This window comes from Micromesistius poutassou (assembly GCF_964030765.1).
Source record: "Micromesistius poutassou genome assembly, chromosome: 10".
Lineage (NCBI taxonomy): Eukaryota > Metazoa > Chordata > Actinopteri > Gadiformes > Gadidae > Micromesistius > Micromesistius poutassou.
Window position 1 is genome coordinate 9849560 of NC_140280.1, and position 18479 is coordinate 9868038.

The following is an 18479-nucleotide window of genomic DNA, read 5'->3' on the forward strand; positions in this document are numbered from 1 at the left end:
ACCCTTGTCCCCCGGGGGGGGGGGGGGGGGGGGCTAATAAGAGTTGAACTTTGACCTCTGCCCGTGTCACTTGCTTGCTGCGACCTCTCCTTGTGACGTCTTCTTTACAGTATACTGACTGTACGGGAAGCCTGTACAATCTATCAACCATCACCGGGTGGTAATAATGGGACCACAATGTGTGAGGGACCATGGAGTTTCACTAGCTTCCATGTAGCGTGGTGCACTAGCCAGTATGTACGCGTATTCCTAGGATGCACGGCGGGCGACCAGGTGCAGCCTGGCTCCCACCCCCGGTCAGGATGATGAAGCACTTTCTGAACCCCAGTCCTGCGGAGTCTTGACTAAGGGTCTCTGCTGCGGAGAACTAGCGCTACTAAGAACATCAAACAACACTACAAGCACAACACCAACAACAAGCAGTCTACCTGCTCCACAGAGAGAGAGAGAGAGGGAGAGAGAGAGAGGGAGAGAGAGAGAGAGAGAGGGAGAGAGAGAGAGGGAGAGAGAGAGAGAGAGAGAGGGAGAGGGAGAGTAAGAGAGAGAGAGAGAGGGAGAGGGAGAGAGAGGGAGAGGGAGAGAGAGGGAGAGGGAGAGAGATTAATGTGTTAGAAAAGGTGAATTGAGGAGGGCGGTGGTGAGATGTATTTTTACATGGATGGTTGGTTGGTTGTACAGAGAGGGAGGAGTTGGTGCTGCTCATTCCTTTCATGTTTCAAATTTATTCCATCTGATTAATTCCTTTTACCCCAGCGACTGGAGTGATTTGACTGGATATACAACACACACACACTCCCACATACTCATTCAGGCAGGCACACACACACAAAGACACAACATCACACACACACACACACACACACACACACACACACACACACACACACACACACACACACACACACACACACACAGACACAACAACGCACACACACACACACACACACACACACACACACACACACACACACACACACACACACACACACACACACGCTACGCCTCAAAACAGCCCCTGGCCTCCCTCTCTCTCTCAGCTCACCTGCTGAGTTGGGCCCTCTCTAAACACGTGCCACTCTGTTACCATAGTTACCCCCAGCAGCTTAGTCGATCCTGACTCCTGTTTTGGGTTCTATCCCGTCCTGAGCAGCCGACGCGGCCACTGACAGCCGGTGGCTGCTGGACGTTCCTGATCCCCAAGTGACATTTTGTTGAGAACATTCTCAACAACTAGTGCTAAGGTCAGACTGACTGACGACTTAACAAACAAACAAACAAACAAACAAACATACAACCGAGAAAACAAGCAAGCAAGCAAGCAAGCAATCAAGCAAATCAATGAAGGGGTTGGACTATCTCAAAGGCTCCTTCGCTGTCTTTCTCATTCTCTCTCACTCTCTGTTAATTATCCATACTATCACCAGAGTATGGAGGAAATGGGCCCATAATAGTGCATTAAGTCGTGGGTTCGAGTCTCTGGGTTCAGAGTGTGGTGTGGGGCACTTCCAAACACAGGGTTTTAGCCCAAATCAGCCTCTCCTCTTCCGTTCTTTCTCCGAGATGTGGCGAGGTGCCTTGCTAGTTTTGGGGGACTTCAACTCATGTCTTGAAATATATATGTAAGATGTGAGCTGCCCACCGCAAGTGTGTTTGTTCTTACGCCTTTAAGTAAGCAGAGGGGCGAGCTAGAGAGAGAGATTCGAAGTGGAGACAGAGAGAGAGAGGGAGAGAGAGAGAGAGAGAGAAAATAAGGGAGTGGGAGTGGAAAGCAGAGGAAGAAAGATATAAATAGTAAAATGTTAAAAGTAAATGAAGGTACGCAGAATGATGACACACACACACACACACGCGCGGATGCGGATGCACATGCATGCATGCACACACACACACACACACACACACACACACACACACACACACACACACACACACACACACACACACACACACACACACACACACACACACACACACACACACACACACGCACAGATAGCGCAACAGAACCCATCACCACCATTTTACAATGCGGAGGGCGGCGGCCATGTTGCCCCTGACAGTGGAGCGGAGCATGGTGTGTGTAGAGCAGAGCGTGGTGTGTGTAGAGCAGAGCGTGGTGTGTGTAGAGCAGAGCGTGGTGTGTGTAGAGCAGAGCGTGTGTGTGTGTGTAGCGCTCGCTGGCCACCCGGTCAGCGGCCGGCACCAGACCCGGGGCTGTGCTGCATCATCCTCCACCACCACCCAAGTCCCTCCTCCGCCCGCCAGGATCACGTTACCCACAAGGCCCGGGCCTCAGATGTGGCTGCGGGCGGGGGAAGCCAGACCACAGGGAGCTGGGCTCCAAGTGGGGCCTAGGACGTGTGGTCTCAAGGCCTTCATGAAAAGAATATTTCGGAGGGCTGCGTGGATTCCCAAACCAAAGCCCTCCAGGGACCCCCACCCCCCCCCCGCCCCTGCCTCCCCGCCCATCGCCCCACCCACACCTACGTGCGCTGGGTGTGCATCGGCAACACACATCTGGGGTCTGAACCGGCGCGTTTTTGGTGTGCATCCGTTTGTGTGCGAGTGTGATTGTGTGATTGTGCGTGTGTGTTTGAGTACATGTGCGTAACCGTGTGTGTGTGATTATTTGTTTGTGTGTCCGTATGCGCAGTTCGTCTGCATGCGCATATGCGCGTGCGTGCATGTGTGTGTGTGTGTGTGTGTGTGTGTGGTTGATGTGATGGTAGTTTGTGTCTGTCCAGATGTGCGTTAAACCAGTTCTGACAACGATTCGTTTCATGACGCAACAATTTGACTCCTGGACGGGAGAGCTGATTGGTGAGAGCTGAGTGAGGCGTCAAGGTGCAGGACACACAAACACACGCGTTACCCCAGCTCAGCACAACACCTCATGGTTCCCTTCATTATGTGCGTCCTCATTAACCACCTCTCTCTCTCCTTCTGTGTGTGCTGCTCTTTAATCTTCAGGAGAGGTCTCCATTGATGGACCTATTGATCTGATGTTGTGACCACTGCTTTTATCTCCTGGAACTCAAAAGACGTGTTAAGTTCAACATCAACCTCAACGCACACACGCGCACACACACACACACACACACACACACACACACAATGTGCAAACACAGCTACGCACACTCATAAATATGCTTTATCTACATTTTTTCAATAATATGCTAATGATCCATTTCTATTCCACTAACAAAACATGTATTTTCATTTCACATAATTAAAACCTATCAATAAGGGCTATTTTTTTGCCATCCAGCACACACTCCTAGTTAGTGGCCGGTTGAAGGCCTGCAAGGCCTGAAGGCCTGCAAATCATGCAGTACCATTCAAACAAACTTTATCGAGATCATGTGAGCTGGTGAGTGAGGCTGGAGTACCGCCAGCCAGCTGACCACTACTGGAACCAGAGCTGCAATATATGGTCCCTACCGCAGAGCCGCGCGGCTAGTCCCAGGGGGCCTCACTGTACAGCTGCATCAGAGGGCCTGCCTGCCCTCTGCCATTGGGATTAGGGGTAAAACGTTCTCTACTGTATAGACATGTGTCAGTGTGAACGTGCATGCATGTGTTTATGTATGTAGGCCTGTGCCAATTCAGTTGTGTGTGTCCCAGTTTGTCCAAATGTCGTTCCCCTGAATGCATTTAATTGATACGTGTGTTTTGTGTGTGTGTGTGTGTATGTGTGTGTCTGTGTGTGTGTGTGTGTGTTATGCATGTACGGTTGCATTGGTTTGCATGTGCCTCCGTAGACATTTATATTTGTGTCAGCCCAAGAAAACCTGGTCGCTCTGTGACTTCTGCTGCCACGCTGTCTAGTGGGTGCATGTGTGCGTGCGTGCATGCGTGCGTGTGTGTGTGCATGTGCGTGTGCGTGTGTGTTCTGCTATCGATCATCTGTTAATAACATGCTGGCTTGCGATACACACTGTGTTATTACCAGCCCAAAATAAAGTCTCTGGGTCTGGTTAAAGGCCTCTGACGGCCTCCCGCTCCCCGTCTCTCTCTCTCTCTCTCTCTCTCTCTCTCTCTCTCTCTCTCTCTCTCTCTCTCTCTCTCTCTCTCTCTCTCTCTCTCTCTCTCTCTCTCTCTCTCTCTCTCTCTCTCTCTCTACAGTCTCTCTGACTGCGCTGCCATCCACTGCATGTTTCCATCCAGCGTTGTGTTCTTGTATCTGTCCTTCGATCCGCTATCCTCCCATCTCTCTCATTCTTCCTATATCTCTCGCCCGCATTGACTATCTGTTTATTTCTTCCTCCCTGCATGTTTACCCTCTCCCACCCACCAGCAACAATGGCCGGTGTTTGAGTCTGCGGGCGGCCGAACGTTTCATGATCTGTACTGTCAATATTTGGTTTCTATGCGAGGCTGCTGGTCCCACAGGACCACAAACGTGTGCAGGCACACACGCGCGCACACACACACACACACACACACACACACACACACACACACACACACACACACACACACACACACACACACACACACACACACACACACGTCCAAACACACAGACACATACAGAGAGATACACACACACTAACACACAGAGCCACAAAATCATAGCTTAAGTGATATCAATGGAAACATCCCTGGTTTTTACTCATTAGTACCAGCAGGCCAGTGACACGCAGTTGACAATTGAGAGCATAGCAGGGTTGGCAAGTTATCAATGTGTGTGTGTGTGTGTGTGTGTGTGTGTGTGTGTGTGTGTGTGTGTGTGTGTGTGTGTGTGTGTGTGTGCGCGTGTGTGAGTGAGCGAGTGAGCGAGAGAAGCCCTAGTTCCCTCTGTGTTCTGCTGAGTTACGACTTTCAAACGAAAATAAGATTAAAAGCTAGAAAGAAAAAGATAAAAAGCAAGAAAGAGAGAGAGACAAAGAGAAAACGCAAGAAAGAGAGGGAGAGAGAGAGAGGGAGAGAGAAAGAGAGAGAGAGCGAGAGAGAGAGAGAGAGAGAGAGAGAGAGAGAGAGAGAGAGAGAGAGAGTAATTGAACACAAGCAGGAGAGAAACGAGATGACAGCCACAAGCCCTTAGGAGAACAGTGAGGCACCGCCGTGGTGGAGTAATGGGGGTCCTGACAATGGGGTGACCGTGGCGGTGCCTGTTGTAAAAGTCTACTGAGAAGCTAACAGTGCTGGGGAGTCATTAACATGCCATGATGGAGCCTGTCAGTCTGACTCAGACCTGCTGGGCGTCCTTTCTGTCGTCGCAACAACAATAACAATAAGCTGGGCGTTGGGGAAGGGCTGTATGTCCCCAGCTAATGATTAGTGATGATGAATTGGAAAATGATAAACATTTTCTCTACATTGTCATCACGACCTTGGCAGGCCCCGATGTGTCATTTACACAGACCACAGCCTTGTGTAACTCAGGGCCTGTGCCAGAATTCAAATTACTTTATTTACCAAAGGCAATTTCGCTAAATAACATTGTATTAGTGTCTGACAGTTACTACATACTTTGGCTCCTATCAACAAAAATATATATTTATTTGCTGATCTTTGTTGTTTTGAGCACGTCTATAGTTCACTCTTTCAGCTCCACTTTTTCAGAATGTTTTTCTTACTTCAATTCAGGTTTTCTGAGAATTTTTTCGCTTGAAATCTGCCAACTCAGTTTTCAACAGGCCATGATGGCTGTGAAACAGTTAAAGGTGTTGCTGGGGTGACAGTGTTGTGTGTGTTTGTGTGTCAAGTAGGACTGTGGTGAGGTGTACCAGCTGCAGTGGCTCTCTTTCTCTCTCTCTCTTTCTGTTTAACTGTCTCTTGTTGCGTTCTGCCAGCCCTGCGCACGCACGCGCACGCACACAAACACGCACACACGCACATGCACACAAACACACTCTGTCCCTCTTCCGGCAGACTGCCTGACTTGCAAAGGAACACCTGCACAAAACAACAACAACAAGAATACAAGAAAATAGACCAAGTTCATATAACATATATGTACTGTATATAGACACACACACACACACACACACACACACACACACACACACACACAGTGACATCCACTTTAACCTCTCTTGATGAGAATGTAAAGAGGCCGTAAAGTTCCGTATGGAGGCAGATGAAAGACTGTCGTCACCTATACCAACACACTCACATACTCGGTACACGCACGTAAAAACCCTTCCCCGTCTTAGGTCAACACGAGAGGAGATGACAAACCCAGAAGGAGGTAATCGCTGACTCTGCTGGTAAACACTCTCTCGTGGTCGCATGCTCAGGAAGGCCTTTGTTTGAATTAAGTCGCTCGAAGGCAATGTGAACCAAGTGAAAACACCAAAATGTTAAATTTACTACGGTTTACACAGACTGTAAGGTCTGGAACCAGCGTAAACATTTTAACACTGCACGTGTATTCGCTTTGTTCTTTTATTGTTTTTGAAAAATTACACTTACAAAGCCTTATTCCTATTTTTATGTTTGGTGTTGTGATGAAAAGCCTTTTGAAATCCCCTTCAGCAGGTACCTTCATAGGGAGTCAGTACTATCACAAAGAAGTGTCCAGTAACATACGTTCTACAGCTATCTTGGACCAAAGGTGTTTTACAGCAGAGCTCTATATAGGAATACCCGCTGGCGGAACTGAATTTCACCTACAGACGTTTGCAAAAAGAGATAGATATTACAATAAAAACATCAACCTTTTTGTAACGGGATGCAAAATAAAAATAAAAATGTGTTTAACTTGTATGAATTATATAAGAAAGCACAAGGCACTTTGTCAGCATAATTGTGTTAATAATTAGGGCTATCTATTGGCGTGACTTTGCCTCTATGAGATCATAAAACATCACCGTATCACTAACAAAGTTTTTAAGGAATCGGATGCAATTTAATTTAGTTACAAAACATAATTACATCACTCACCTTTAAGTTAGCAAAGATAAACTAGAAACATTTAACTACCTCATTATACATCGATGAAATGTTCACATTGCATTGCAACGCAAAGAATCTTGTTTATTTAGTGTAGATCAGTACAACATCCTTAATCTATTTATTCAAACTATACGTTTATCTTGTGAAATGTACAAGATAGCTTAACTCTTTCCGTTCCTCAAAGTGTTTTCACATTAGACCAAGTAAAAATCCTTTCCTTTGAACCAAAGGGTCAAAGTGTATATGATGTATATGTTTTGTTGTAACATATATGTTATTATATGTTCTTGCATATATGTTTGTTTGTTTTGTCTTATGTGGACTGCCAGCTTTATGAAAAACGTTGGATCGACTGGGTGGATTTAAAAAAAATATCTTAGGAAAATTAATATTTCCAGAAATGAAAAACATGTGGATGTTTGCATGTGTTGATGTGAATTTGGTGTTATTTTGTAACAAATGAAAAAGGGGTTGCTTTGGAGTGTGTGTGTGTGTGTGTGTGTATTTAATTGTGTGCGGTAGCTGATTAACTGAGGCCTGGGAATGCATACATCTGTTAAGTTCTGTAGTCAGCAACAGCTGAGGGCTGACCCTGCACAGACCCATGACTCACCTGCTGCACACACACACACACACACACACACACACACACACACACACACACACACACACACACACACACACACACACACACACACACACACACACACACACACACACACACCTTGTAGCAGGCAAACATTTCATGGAGCCTAATCCAAAGGTGGCACCTAGTCGCAACTTGTTCTATCCTAGCCTGCTGCTTTATTCTTGAACCATCTCAGCTAGGAGCAGCTCTGTAGGCTCGCACCACAGGAGGCTGACAGAGAGGGATGGCACCCTGTTTAACTGGCGATCACCTACCAACAGAATGAATAGTGTGTGTGGTGTTTTGTCTAATTTATTCAGATTTCTGTTTTTCTGTCAGATTTGTGTGCATATGTGTTTGCTTTAAAGCGCTTCTGTTTGGAAAGCTCATGTGCGTGTAAAAAAATTGAGGGTGATCCAAAAAATGACATCAATCAAAACAAGCCAGACTTCCGCTGTCAACACCTGTCTTTACGTCTCTCTGCTCCCTGCCCCCTTCCCGCCTGCCTCTCTACCGGAACATGCGGATAAGTGGATAAATAATTACAGGTATAAACACCTCCGGGGCAATCGCACGTTTCTTCTTCTTCTTCGTCGTCTTCTCCTCCCTACTTCTGATATTCTTTTAAATGTTTCCATCCCTAAAAACGTTGATGTGTTTTCCCCCTCGGGGGCCGGTAAGCGTCACATCAAAGCCGCGAGGGGAGGTGAGGGCCCTTCTTATCGTCATTTGTATTTTAATCGGCTCGCCCCACCCAGACCCCCCGCCTCGCAAACACCTCCCGGCCCACCCACCTGACCCCCCCCCCCACCCCTCCCAGCTACCACCTGCATCCACCCTCTGTCTCCTGGATGTGCTCCTCACTCTTGAAGTCTACCTGGTTCTACCTACTTGCTTTGCATACAACTCTTTACACTTGATTGCTTGCTGCGTTCCTCCTTTCATGCCTTCTGTTTTTATTTAATTCTGTCCTTCCTTCCATCTTTCTCTCTTCCTTCCCGACCCATCCTTTGTTTCTCTTTCTCTTCCCCCACTCCATCTCTCTTTCTCCGCAGACATGAGCACCATGTGAGGAACACTTCCTCTGCTAAACTGTCCGAAATCAAGATTTAATAAATTATCATCCCCCATAACGGTTCTTAAAGAAACTATATTTGAAAGCCGAGTAAGCGAGTGAGGCCATGCCAGTGTTGTGTGTTGGCAGCAAATCAACAGACACAATAGCTCTCTCCCCATCGTTTGATTTGAAACAAACCAAACGTGCCGACGTAACCTTTTGAATTGTGATACAATTAGTTTGAGAATCCACAGATTACATGACAACCTCATCCCCACGCCCAAGAACACTGAGGCTCCGCGCGTGTCTTGGTCTTAATGCACAAAAACAAACAAGGACTTACGGTCCGATTCCCCTTGTTTGACTCATCCCGCCCGTTTCCCTCTGAGCGCCTGTACTACACTAATCTCCTACTTTCACCACAATAATCGTACACTACAGAGCAATAATCCCCCGCTAACCTAAAGATAATCTGGCACTTACACACAGCAATTGCATCTTAAGAGCCTGCTTCTCTCCCTCTCTCTCCCTCTCTCTCTCTCTCTCTCTCTCTCTGTCTCCCTCTCCCTTCCCATCTCTTTGTTAACTAATGTTAACAAAGACTGCATCTCCATATTTGCTGTTCTTAATGTGTAGCTTCATGAATCACGCGTACAATCCTCACAAGGAGCAAACTTCATGACTAGAAGCACCGAAAAACATCAGATTTCAATCCCAGTCGTATTGATTTAGGGAGAAACTTGGACTGTCGATGTGTGGGTGCAAACTTCATCTCTTTCTTGAGGCCACTGAAGTCCTGTCTGGCACCGGGATTTATCGTGGCCCCTCAGAGGAGCAAGGGGGCCTCTGGGCAGGGGCCCACCGCAGCCTCATAGGGGCCAACGGAGCACGGAGGGATTAGGGCAGCATAAGCCACTGTCGCTGCCATTGTTTATACAGCCCGAGCCAGTACAAGACATAACCCCCCCCCACCCCATCCCAGCAGCAATCCCCCCATCCAACCAGCACCACGCACCCCCCACCCCCACGCCGCACCCCCATACCCCATCGGTCAACACCGCAACACAATGCACACGAGGAAGTGGCAAGATCCTGGTGAATATCCCTTTCTCCCGCGCACAGACGCACAATTCCCTTGATCTAGGGGATCAACGGGGGATTTGTGTGTGAGTGTGTGTGCATAGGAGGAGGGGAGGCGGAAGGGATCTTATTCAGTTGACTTTTGCCTTGACGTTCTTTCTAAACAGCTAAAAACTGGGAGCCCAGCAAAAGCAACAAACTTCACATTTATGGGAAAATGTCCAGCTGATACGCTTGAAAGCAAACTTTAAGAGGCTGTCCATTATCATTTCATTAGAAGAGAACACATTTGTTATGCTCTTTTTTGTTCAGAGTCATAAAGTTCATTCAAGACATTCAGAATTGAACCATTAAATGCCTTCTGCATTTGTACTTTACAGTAATCACTATAGAATAAGCTATGCATGAAAATACATGAATATAATATAATATCATATTTTAATAGTTTATATACATGACCATAACCAATGTTAACCACAGGCCAAAACATCCTCAATAGCCTTGTTAAAACAAAAGTCAAATAAAGATAATAATAATTGCTATTATTTTGTGGTTATTAGTTCTTGCTTTGTTTAAGTTAGTTGTAGTAGCACTTTATCCTACAGCAAATCCCATATATTTCTCTAGAATCATTGCAGGAGGATATGATGAAGTGGCGAGAGGGTGGAGGAGACTCCACCACAGCCTCCACATCACACGGCTACACTTTCACAGCCTCTCCGGCACCACAAGACGCCACACATCTGCATGTGGCCTGACATCCATGTATCTTCACATCAGCCCTGTCTCCGTTACTTTAAACACAGAATAAAGTGCTAGCAAGTTGCCAAAGTTGGGTAAATAAAGTGAAACGATCAAATTTTATTTGCTTATAGCTTCAGAAATGAAAAAAACATTTGGTTGATTTCCTCTTTCAGATTATGACATTATTCATCTTGGGCTGCTCCTCAGATTAAAGCAGAAATCACTTTGGGCGTTTTCCATTATTTATGACAGTGCTGTGTGGAACAATTATTTCATCAGTTGAAAAAGTTGATTTGTTTTTTTTCGACATTAATTGATGACAATGATGTAAGTTGTGCAATGTGCGCATTATCAAGAAATGATTGGATCAAATCAGTGGGTGCATTGTTTTTCCATAGCTCATAGCTCACAATGATGAGGGTGATGATAACCAATGGGATCAGCCCATGCAGAGCAGTGGATCAGTAACATTTGGATATGATAAAACATGTTAACATGAACATAAAAAACTGCTTCACTGAGCTGACTGCTTTCTCTATAACATATTTTCTTACTCCACACTTATGTTTATATTATATTTTCCTTTCTGTCATCTTGCCTCCACTGCCTGACTAACGTCTGCACTTTTTCCCTCCTATATATACCAGTGGTGGTATATGTACATTTAATTGGCTATAATCATCCATGAATGGAGTGGTAAGGGATTGAAATAATAAGGAGGTAGCTTCTTGTACACCTATGAAGCATCTTGTGGTAATCAGCTTCCATGAAACACACACATACATCTGTAGCATCACACACACACACACACACACACACACACACACACACACACACACACACACATGCCACAGCAAGCATTTGTTTTGACTTGCACAAACTCTCCACTACTGTACAGGCAGTGGCACACATGCCCACAGACGGTCACAAGCCACGAACACACACACTAACACTTATGTGTGTGTGTGTGTGTGTGTGGAGGAAACACGTGCACAGGAAACATTCACAAAAGCCTCGATACAGATACACACCCTGAGACAAAAAACACAAAAACACACAGTCTGCAAGACAAACTAGTGTTAACTAGTGAGGACTCATATGTGCCCACCCAGCAAACACATGCACAAAGTGCTGTGGCTAAAAGTAACTCAAAACATAAACTAAACTACAATGACACGCTCATACACTCTGTTCATACGTGATCCTTTAGCTTTGGAGTTAGAAGCTCTAGGAGTGCGTTTCACCCCCTTCTGGGTGTGTTCCTCAGTGGAATACATCTCCTACAAACATTAACCCAAATCAGGGCCAAAGGGCCTCACCTTAATAGCAAAGTATCAAAAGGTGTGATGTGAAAATAGTAAATTCAGAAGAACTTAAAAGATGAGTTACTTAACAGATAAAGCAGCTTAAGAATGGCAGCGCCTGTACTAGAATCAACTCTAAAACTGAGAGCTCGCTGTGAATAGAGAGGCACAATAAGCTTTGCCTGACAATGTTTTCATAAAGTGGCTCCCAGCTTGATCACATATACAGATGAAACAGTGGGGATAGGGCCTGGGGCGGGGTAGAGGACAGCACGGAGGACAAGAGATGACATCGCATAGAGGGACACAGGGGGAGAGGTGGGTGGAAATCCAGCACCCTCCCCCCGCCCCAGTAAACAAACATCTGTCTTGTAAACCCATACTTTTTAGTTTTCCCATACATTGTGTCCAGTCAATCCCTCACACACAGACACACACAAAGCGTCCACAGGCCCACTCCCCCACACATTCATCTCCGGGTCCTTTCAAGTGGCAGGGGCATGCTGTTAGCTCTCTAGTCGGTGGGCTAATTACAAGGAACGCTCTAACAACTGAATATTGTGTGGAGCCTCTCAGGACACCCAGGTAAGGAAAGTGCTCTTCTTCACCTGGCTCCACCTACAACACAAGCACGCGCACAGACACACACTTACACGCACACAAATATATAGGCAGGTAAACACACAGATACACACGCACACATACACATACGTGCACACACACACACACAAACACACACACTACGCATGAATACAGAGGCAGATAAACACATGAACAGAAACGCAGACATGATTGTAAGTTAACTAACATGTAGCCACACATGCACGTACAAATCTACACACCAAACAACAAAGATGCACGTTAATTACACACACAGGTTAAAACACGAGTTACACAATGGTACCACACAAGAACACTGGCAGAGCAAAGTTATATGCACTTGTAAACACACATAGTGTAACACACACACACACACACACACACACACACACACACACACACACACACACATAACCACAATAACACACACAGACTACAGTCAGTGTTTGCTGACACCATCAGCTGGAGCCCTGTAGAGGAGAGGACAGGAGAGCTGCCACTAGGAGGTATATATGAGTGATGTGGAGACACAGCGATACACTAGACATGCCATTACACTTGTTCACTATGTTTGCCTGACACAATGTGTTGTTGTTATCCAGGGATAACTACAGAGACATGGCGGATAATGTTAAGCGTAAATACAGGTTTACCGTTTGGCCGCAATCAGCTTAGTTAGTCACATACCAAATAAAAACGCAGGCTTCGGGATTCAACAAAAACAAGGAACCTCTGGGATATAAGCAGGGTTGCATGCGTTGAAACATGGTAATTATATGGGCAGTGCGCATGCAAGTCCAGAGTTCCCCACCACACCTACCCCGTCCTCACACATGTACGCGCACACACACACACACACACACACACACACACACACACACACACACACACACACACACACACACACACACACACACACACACACACAAATGAATGTGGAAACATTTAAAATTAGGGTTCCTAAAAATAAAGAGTGGTGGTTTGAAAATAAATTAAAAAAATAGCGATAGACAGATGTGATGATAATTCCATTCCTGGCGTAAAATAGAATTTGAAATGTTTATCTAAAAGGGGTTGGTGAACAAACTGTCCTTCAAACAGCTGTCCTTCAAAGAGGGATCTTGCTAAAGAAACGATTCCCAATTTGTCCCAATGCACATTGCCTTCTAGCAATCTCAACAACCATCGCCTGTTGTGAGGGACGCGCCCCGAAGTTAGCAGCGGGCAAGTGCGGAGCTGATATGACAAACTTATTTGATTATAGTCCATAAAGAACACGCAAAATAAGTAATGAATGCAAGCCTACTTCTGGAAAGTTGTTAGAGAAAAGAAAAAGGGTTGCGGAGATTTTAAGTCAAAACAATAAATAAGCAAAAAAACACACACACACACACACACACACACACACACACACACACACACACAAATGCATGCATGCACACAAACACACACACACACACACACACACACACACACACACACACACACAAGCTTGATGATCACATGTGCAGCAGATAAATATAATATAAATGAAGATGGCATGGATAACACTGACAGCCACTCAGACACAGTTCAACGAATCACACCCTCACTCCTTTACAAATGATCTTTTTTTTAAAATAAAAAACCTGTGGGGTCTCTTAAACACTGAACTTTGTATTAACTGGGATACAAAAGCTGGAGTCAAAGGAAAGTTTTACGAGCCAAATAAACGTTTGCAACATTTTTGGAAGCAGCATTTACTATGTTTTCAGCCTCAACGTGAGCTACACACAACAACAGACAACAATAACCTCCTTTCAGACATGAAACGGCTCATTCCTCTTTTTGATTTTGAAATGGAAAGAAAACAAACGAAACGAAACGTTTCGAAACAAAATGTTTTATTGGATTATTAGTTTTAATTTGAATTTGAGTGAAAACTAATTCAATCGGCATTGAATCAAAGTGACCATGTCTTAATGGACCAATGATAGCAGATATAAACACACTCAAACCTTTGGAGCATCAAAACTTGGCCAGCACGGTGAAGGAGCAACAGTGGGCAAATTCATTAAATGCCAAAACCTCCAACGTTGACTACAGATTCAGACTTCATGTCTGAAATCGACTTGAACTTTGGCCTGATGTGAAAATTTAACTGACAACTATTTGGTGCCTGAGCGTCTGAGAAGTGGTTCACAAGGCCTTTGTGTTCATGTGTAGCTCCAGAATGACTTGTTTCAGTTCTGCTGAAGTGGAGCTATTGGAAACACGGACCAAAGCAGACCACTGAAGCTACTCTGTAGCCCTAAACAGGGCTCGGCCGATCTCTGCATGCCAAACAACACAATGCCAACGTATGATTTCTACTGACTTCCAGAGTCTGGAGACCTTGTAATGCCAGAGCAGAACTTCAACCTACCCTCTTTTTTTTTTATAAAGCACAACATTTTCTATGACACACGCTCAAAGACACAGCAAACAACAGCAACAACAACAACCCCCTCAACCTGAACACCAACAACCCACTTCCTACGAAGGAAACACTCTATATTAACTCTATATTGACTTGTTGTGGACTTGGCTTGGACTGTGCATGTGCCTGTGCATGTGCGTGTGTGTGTGTGTGTGTGTGTATGGTGGCAGTATAGTTTAAGTTAGGCCGGAGACTTACAGATGGTGGCATGGAGCTGCTCTGCAGGTAGGGGTCTGGCAGCATAAGGAAGGGGTAGCCCGGGTAAGATGTCTTGTACATGCCGCCATCTTGTTGTTTAGTTACTGCACAGAGACAGACACAGCCAGACAATATTGGTTTTACACATTATGCATTTATAACATTTACGGAAATTGTTTAGGTTTTACTTGCAACCTGACAAACACTTTGAAGGAAAATGTTGTCATTAAAAGGTTTGAATTTCAATGCTAAATTTAGAAACACAAGTTTACCTTTAAACACATTTTAAGGGGTAGGTATATTATTATTATTTATTTCAAAGACAAAATCACACAAAAACAAACCTTTATTACTGGAATATTAGATGATGAAAAGAAAGAGTAAAAAAAGGTGTGTTTACGTTTGTTTAATATGTATGAATATCCGTTTCCCGAAATACCTCTGATGTAAATAATGGTTTTCTCCCACGTCTCTGGCCATTACCATTGAAGGCTTTCACACTCGGGCGGAAGTGTCACTACAAACTTCTGGTTTAACAACAAGGCCTGCAGTCTCCCGTCGTCTACGTGTTAGTTTATCGCTCACACCACCATGGAGCCACCGGGGCTGCACTTTATAAAGCATCTGACCTGCTCCTTCCACTATAACCTGCTTATAACTCATGCGGACAGTGACTATAACACCTTAGGGCTGCACACCCAACGAAACCCTACAGACAGAGTATGCCCACGCATGTCTACCACTGTAGACATGTGTATCTCATGAAATCCCAAGTTATTTGATTTGGAAATAATCAGACTCAGACTTTAATTGGACGGAGCAAGTGCAACTGCAAACGACTCGTGGTGAGTGAGTCTCTATATCGTGTGTATTACCATGACTCCAGAATAGGATAAACCTGCATAACTTAACTAAACTAGAGCCTTTTAAGCGGAGACTGAAAGCGCTGTGCTTCAGTGCATCCTCACCTCCATTGAGATGCTCTCTGTGTTTCTCCACGTAGCACCTCGGCTCGGGCTGCTGTCCCCGTCGGGCCGCCTGGGAGGGACACACGGCACGGCGCAAACCCTGTTAGTTGACCAAACAGTTTACAACAAATAAAACAACTTCATACGAGTGTTGTTTCCACGTGAGAACAGCCTGTTAAGGTCCTACTCGTGGGACAGACAGACACGTTGTTTTCTCTCACACACACACACACACACACACACACACACACACACACACACACACACACACACACACACACACACACACACCGCGCTCCGCCGGACCTACCGCTGCGCCGGGACTCTGACTGATCTCGGACTCGTTGACCAGGGACGACTTGAGGTCCGCCAGGTCTCTCTCTGTGAACGCGTTTTCCTGGATCTTCTCCTCCTGCTCCCCTTCGTCCTTGAAAGCGATCATCTCATCGTTGGCTCCCATGTCGTCCCCGCCGCCGCTGCTGAGCTGAGGCATTTTGCGGAGGAAAAAAAATAACAAACTCAGAAAGAGAAGCGGTGGCGATCCTTTGATGTCTTCAGAGGAAACTTTCTATCAAATCTCTGTAGTTCGCGTCGCTCCGGACCGGATAAAGTGCCGAACACAACCAAAAGTTTGCGCTTCTCTCTCCAACAGCCCGGTAAGTGGATAGAGGGCTAATGTTCCTCCACAGCAACAAACAGTGCATTTGAGCTCAAGACAAGTCGAGGAGTCCCGACATCAAAGGGCGCCGTCCGTGATTGACAGCTTGAATGACTCGTTGGGGGTTGTACGATTGTTTCAACAGAGCGCCCCGTTCTTAAAGAGACATCACCTCTGCGCCCCGCATTATTCATGACCTCTCTTTTACACTTCATCTGGGCTCTTTCTTTCTTGGTTCCTTAATAAACAAGACGATTTAGCTGTATTTCATATAGCCTATTTCATACGATTTAGCTGTATTTCGCATTTGAAAACTATCTTTGTTAGTTTCGAAAGTAAAATGCCGCTTGGATTAGATTTATATAATAGACCTAAGTATTATTTTATTAACCGATTATCAATAGGCTACCTGTTGAGCATATTTTAGCCCTACGACACTACGCTGACCTGAGTAAAAGGTGGTGTTTTAGTTTTTTCTCCGGTTTAAGTAATTGTTCGATGATCTCGAAGTGTGACGTGAATTTTGGGGCCAATAAGGGAAAAAAGGTGTTAATAGTTTACCTTTTTGTTATAGTTTAATTGATCGAAAAAGTACAAAATAATTAAGCCTGAATGTTATTTAATCTTTTGCATGAAATAACTGGCATAATTTCCCAGCTTAGCACTTCAACACAATTTCCCCAGGCATCTGGCCGGTCTTTTGGTTGATTTCGTCCACAAAACATAATGCTGAATGAATTATAGTGTTGTTAATACCATTTAAAATTGTTTAAATAGGTGAAACAAATACAAATAGGAACTGATACGGAAGACCGACAATGACACTTTGACAGAAAAGTTATCTTGCCTACTATTTAAAAAAGCCTTTGTAAAAGACAGGATACCTATAGCTCTCCTTCATCATATGCCCTGTGACGACTAACTTCGGCTGAACACGTTTTATATGAGAGACAGCTTTGGATCAGACAATTTATGGATATTTTGCATTGAAACTCTCCATTTGCATCAATACCGAGGCAGAGGCCCAGAGAGAAGAAAGTGAAATGTAGGACAATCTGGGAAAACATCAGAGGGCATGGCGAGCTCATCAATAAAAGAGGCACACTATGTTTTGGGCTAGTTCTTACAACCCCCATATTTTGTAGTGATCTCCAAAACATGGCAGAAATATGCTGGTTGCAGAAAACAGTCATCGTGATTGGAGGGGCTATGAGGGGAAAAATAAACAAAATCAGGAAAATGAAGAAAAAAAAAGTGTTCAAAGTTGTAGACTTGCATTTCAGATGTGTTATCAAGTCTTGGTGTATTTTTCCCAGTACTTTCCAATGCATTTTTAATGTTGACACATAGCTAGCCCGATCTGCCTTTCAGAGATTCTTAATTGAGGAATATTTATACTCCTTCATGCTGTGACTTAATATTTGACTTAATCTAAGTCGGTTGCCTTGAATGAAAATGACGATTCACAGCTGGGAAATAGAATTAAATACAAACAGAAAATGGGTTTGGTATTTGCATAAAGCCGCATATTTATACAATATCGTCTATGCATATTAATGAAAAGATTAAAATGTGGGGTTTGTAATATATGCAAATCTAAATTATAAATGAGTTGTTTAAACTCCTTGTTTATTAGACTTGATTAAATATAGACAGCTGTTTTTCCAGAGAGATGTCGACAGTGGTGGTGCTCGAGCCCTCGCTGTGTGTGTGTGTGTGTGTGTGTGAGTGTGCGTCCTGGCCCAAGTGATGACGCTTGTTACACATGTTGGGTTCACCTGAAGAGGATTTGGGCCTTTCTAATCTTTCCATTCATCTCTCTCTCTCCCACCGCTCTCTCTCTCTCTCTCTCTCTCTCTCTCTCTCTCTCTCTCTCTCTCT

The 18479-nt window shown here is 44.8% G+C and overlaps 1 protein-coding gene across 1 annotated transcript in view; it reads right to left on the minus strand.

Annotated features, from left to right (window-relative positions):
- Positions 1-16639, minus strand: part of tcf7 (transcription factor 7) — a 42194-nt gene extending 25555 nt beyond the window's left edge. Inside the window, exons 1-3 of the mRNA XM_084474781.1 lie at positions 16251-16639; positions 15941-16010; positions 14973-15076 (exon numbers count right to left, since the gene is read on the minus strand). Coding sequence (XP_084330907.1) covers positions 14973-15076; positions 15941-16010; positions 16251-16433 — 357 coding nt within the window. The 5' untranslated portion in view covers positions 16434-16639. The remainder of the gene's footprint in view (positions 1-14972; positions 15077-15940; positions 16011-16250) is intronic.
- Between the last annotated feature and the right edge of the window lie 1840 nt (positions 16640-18479).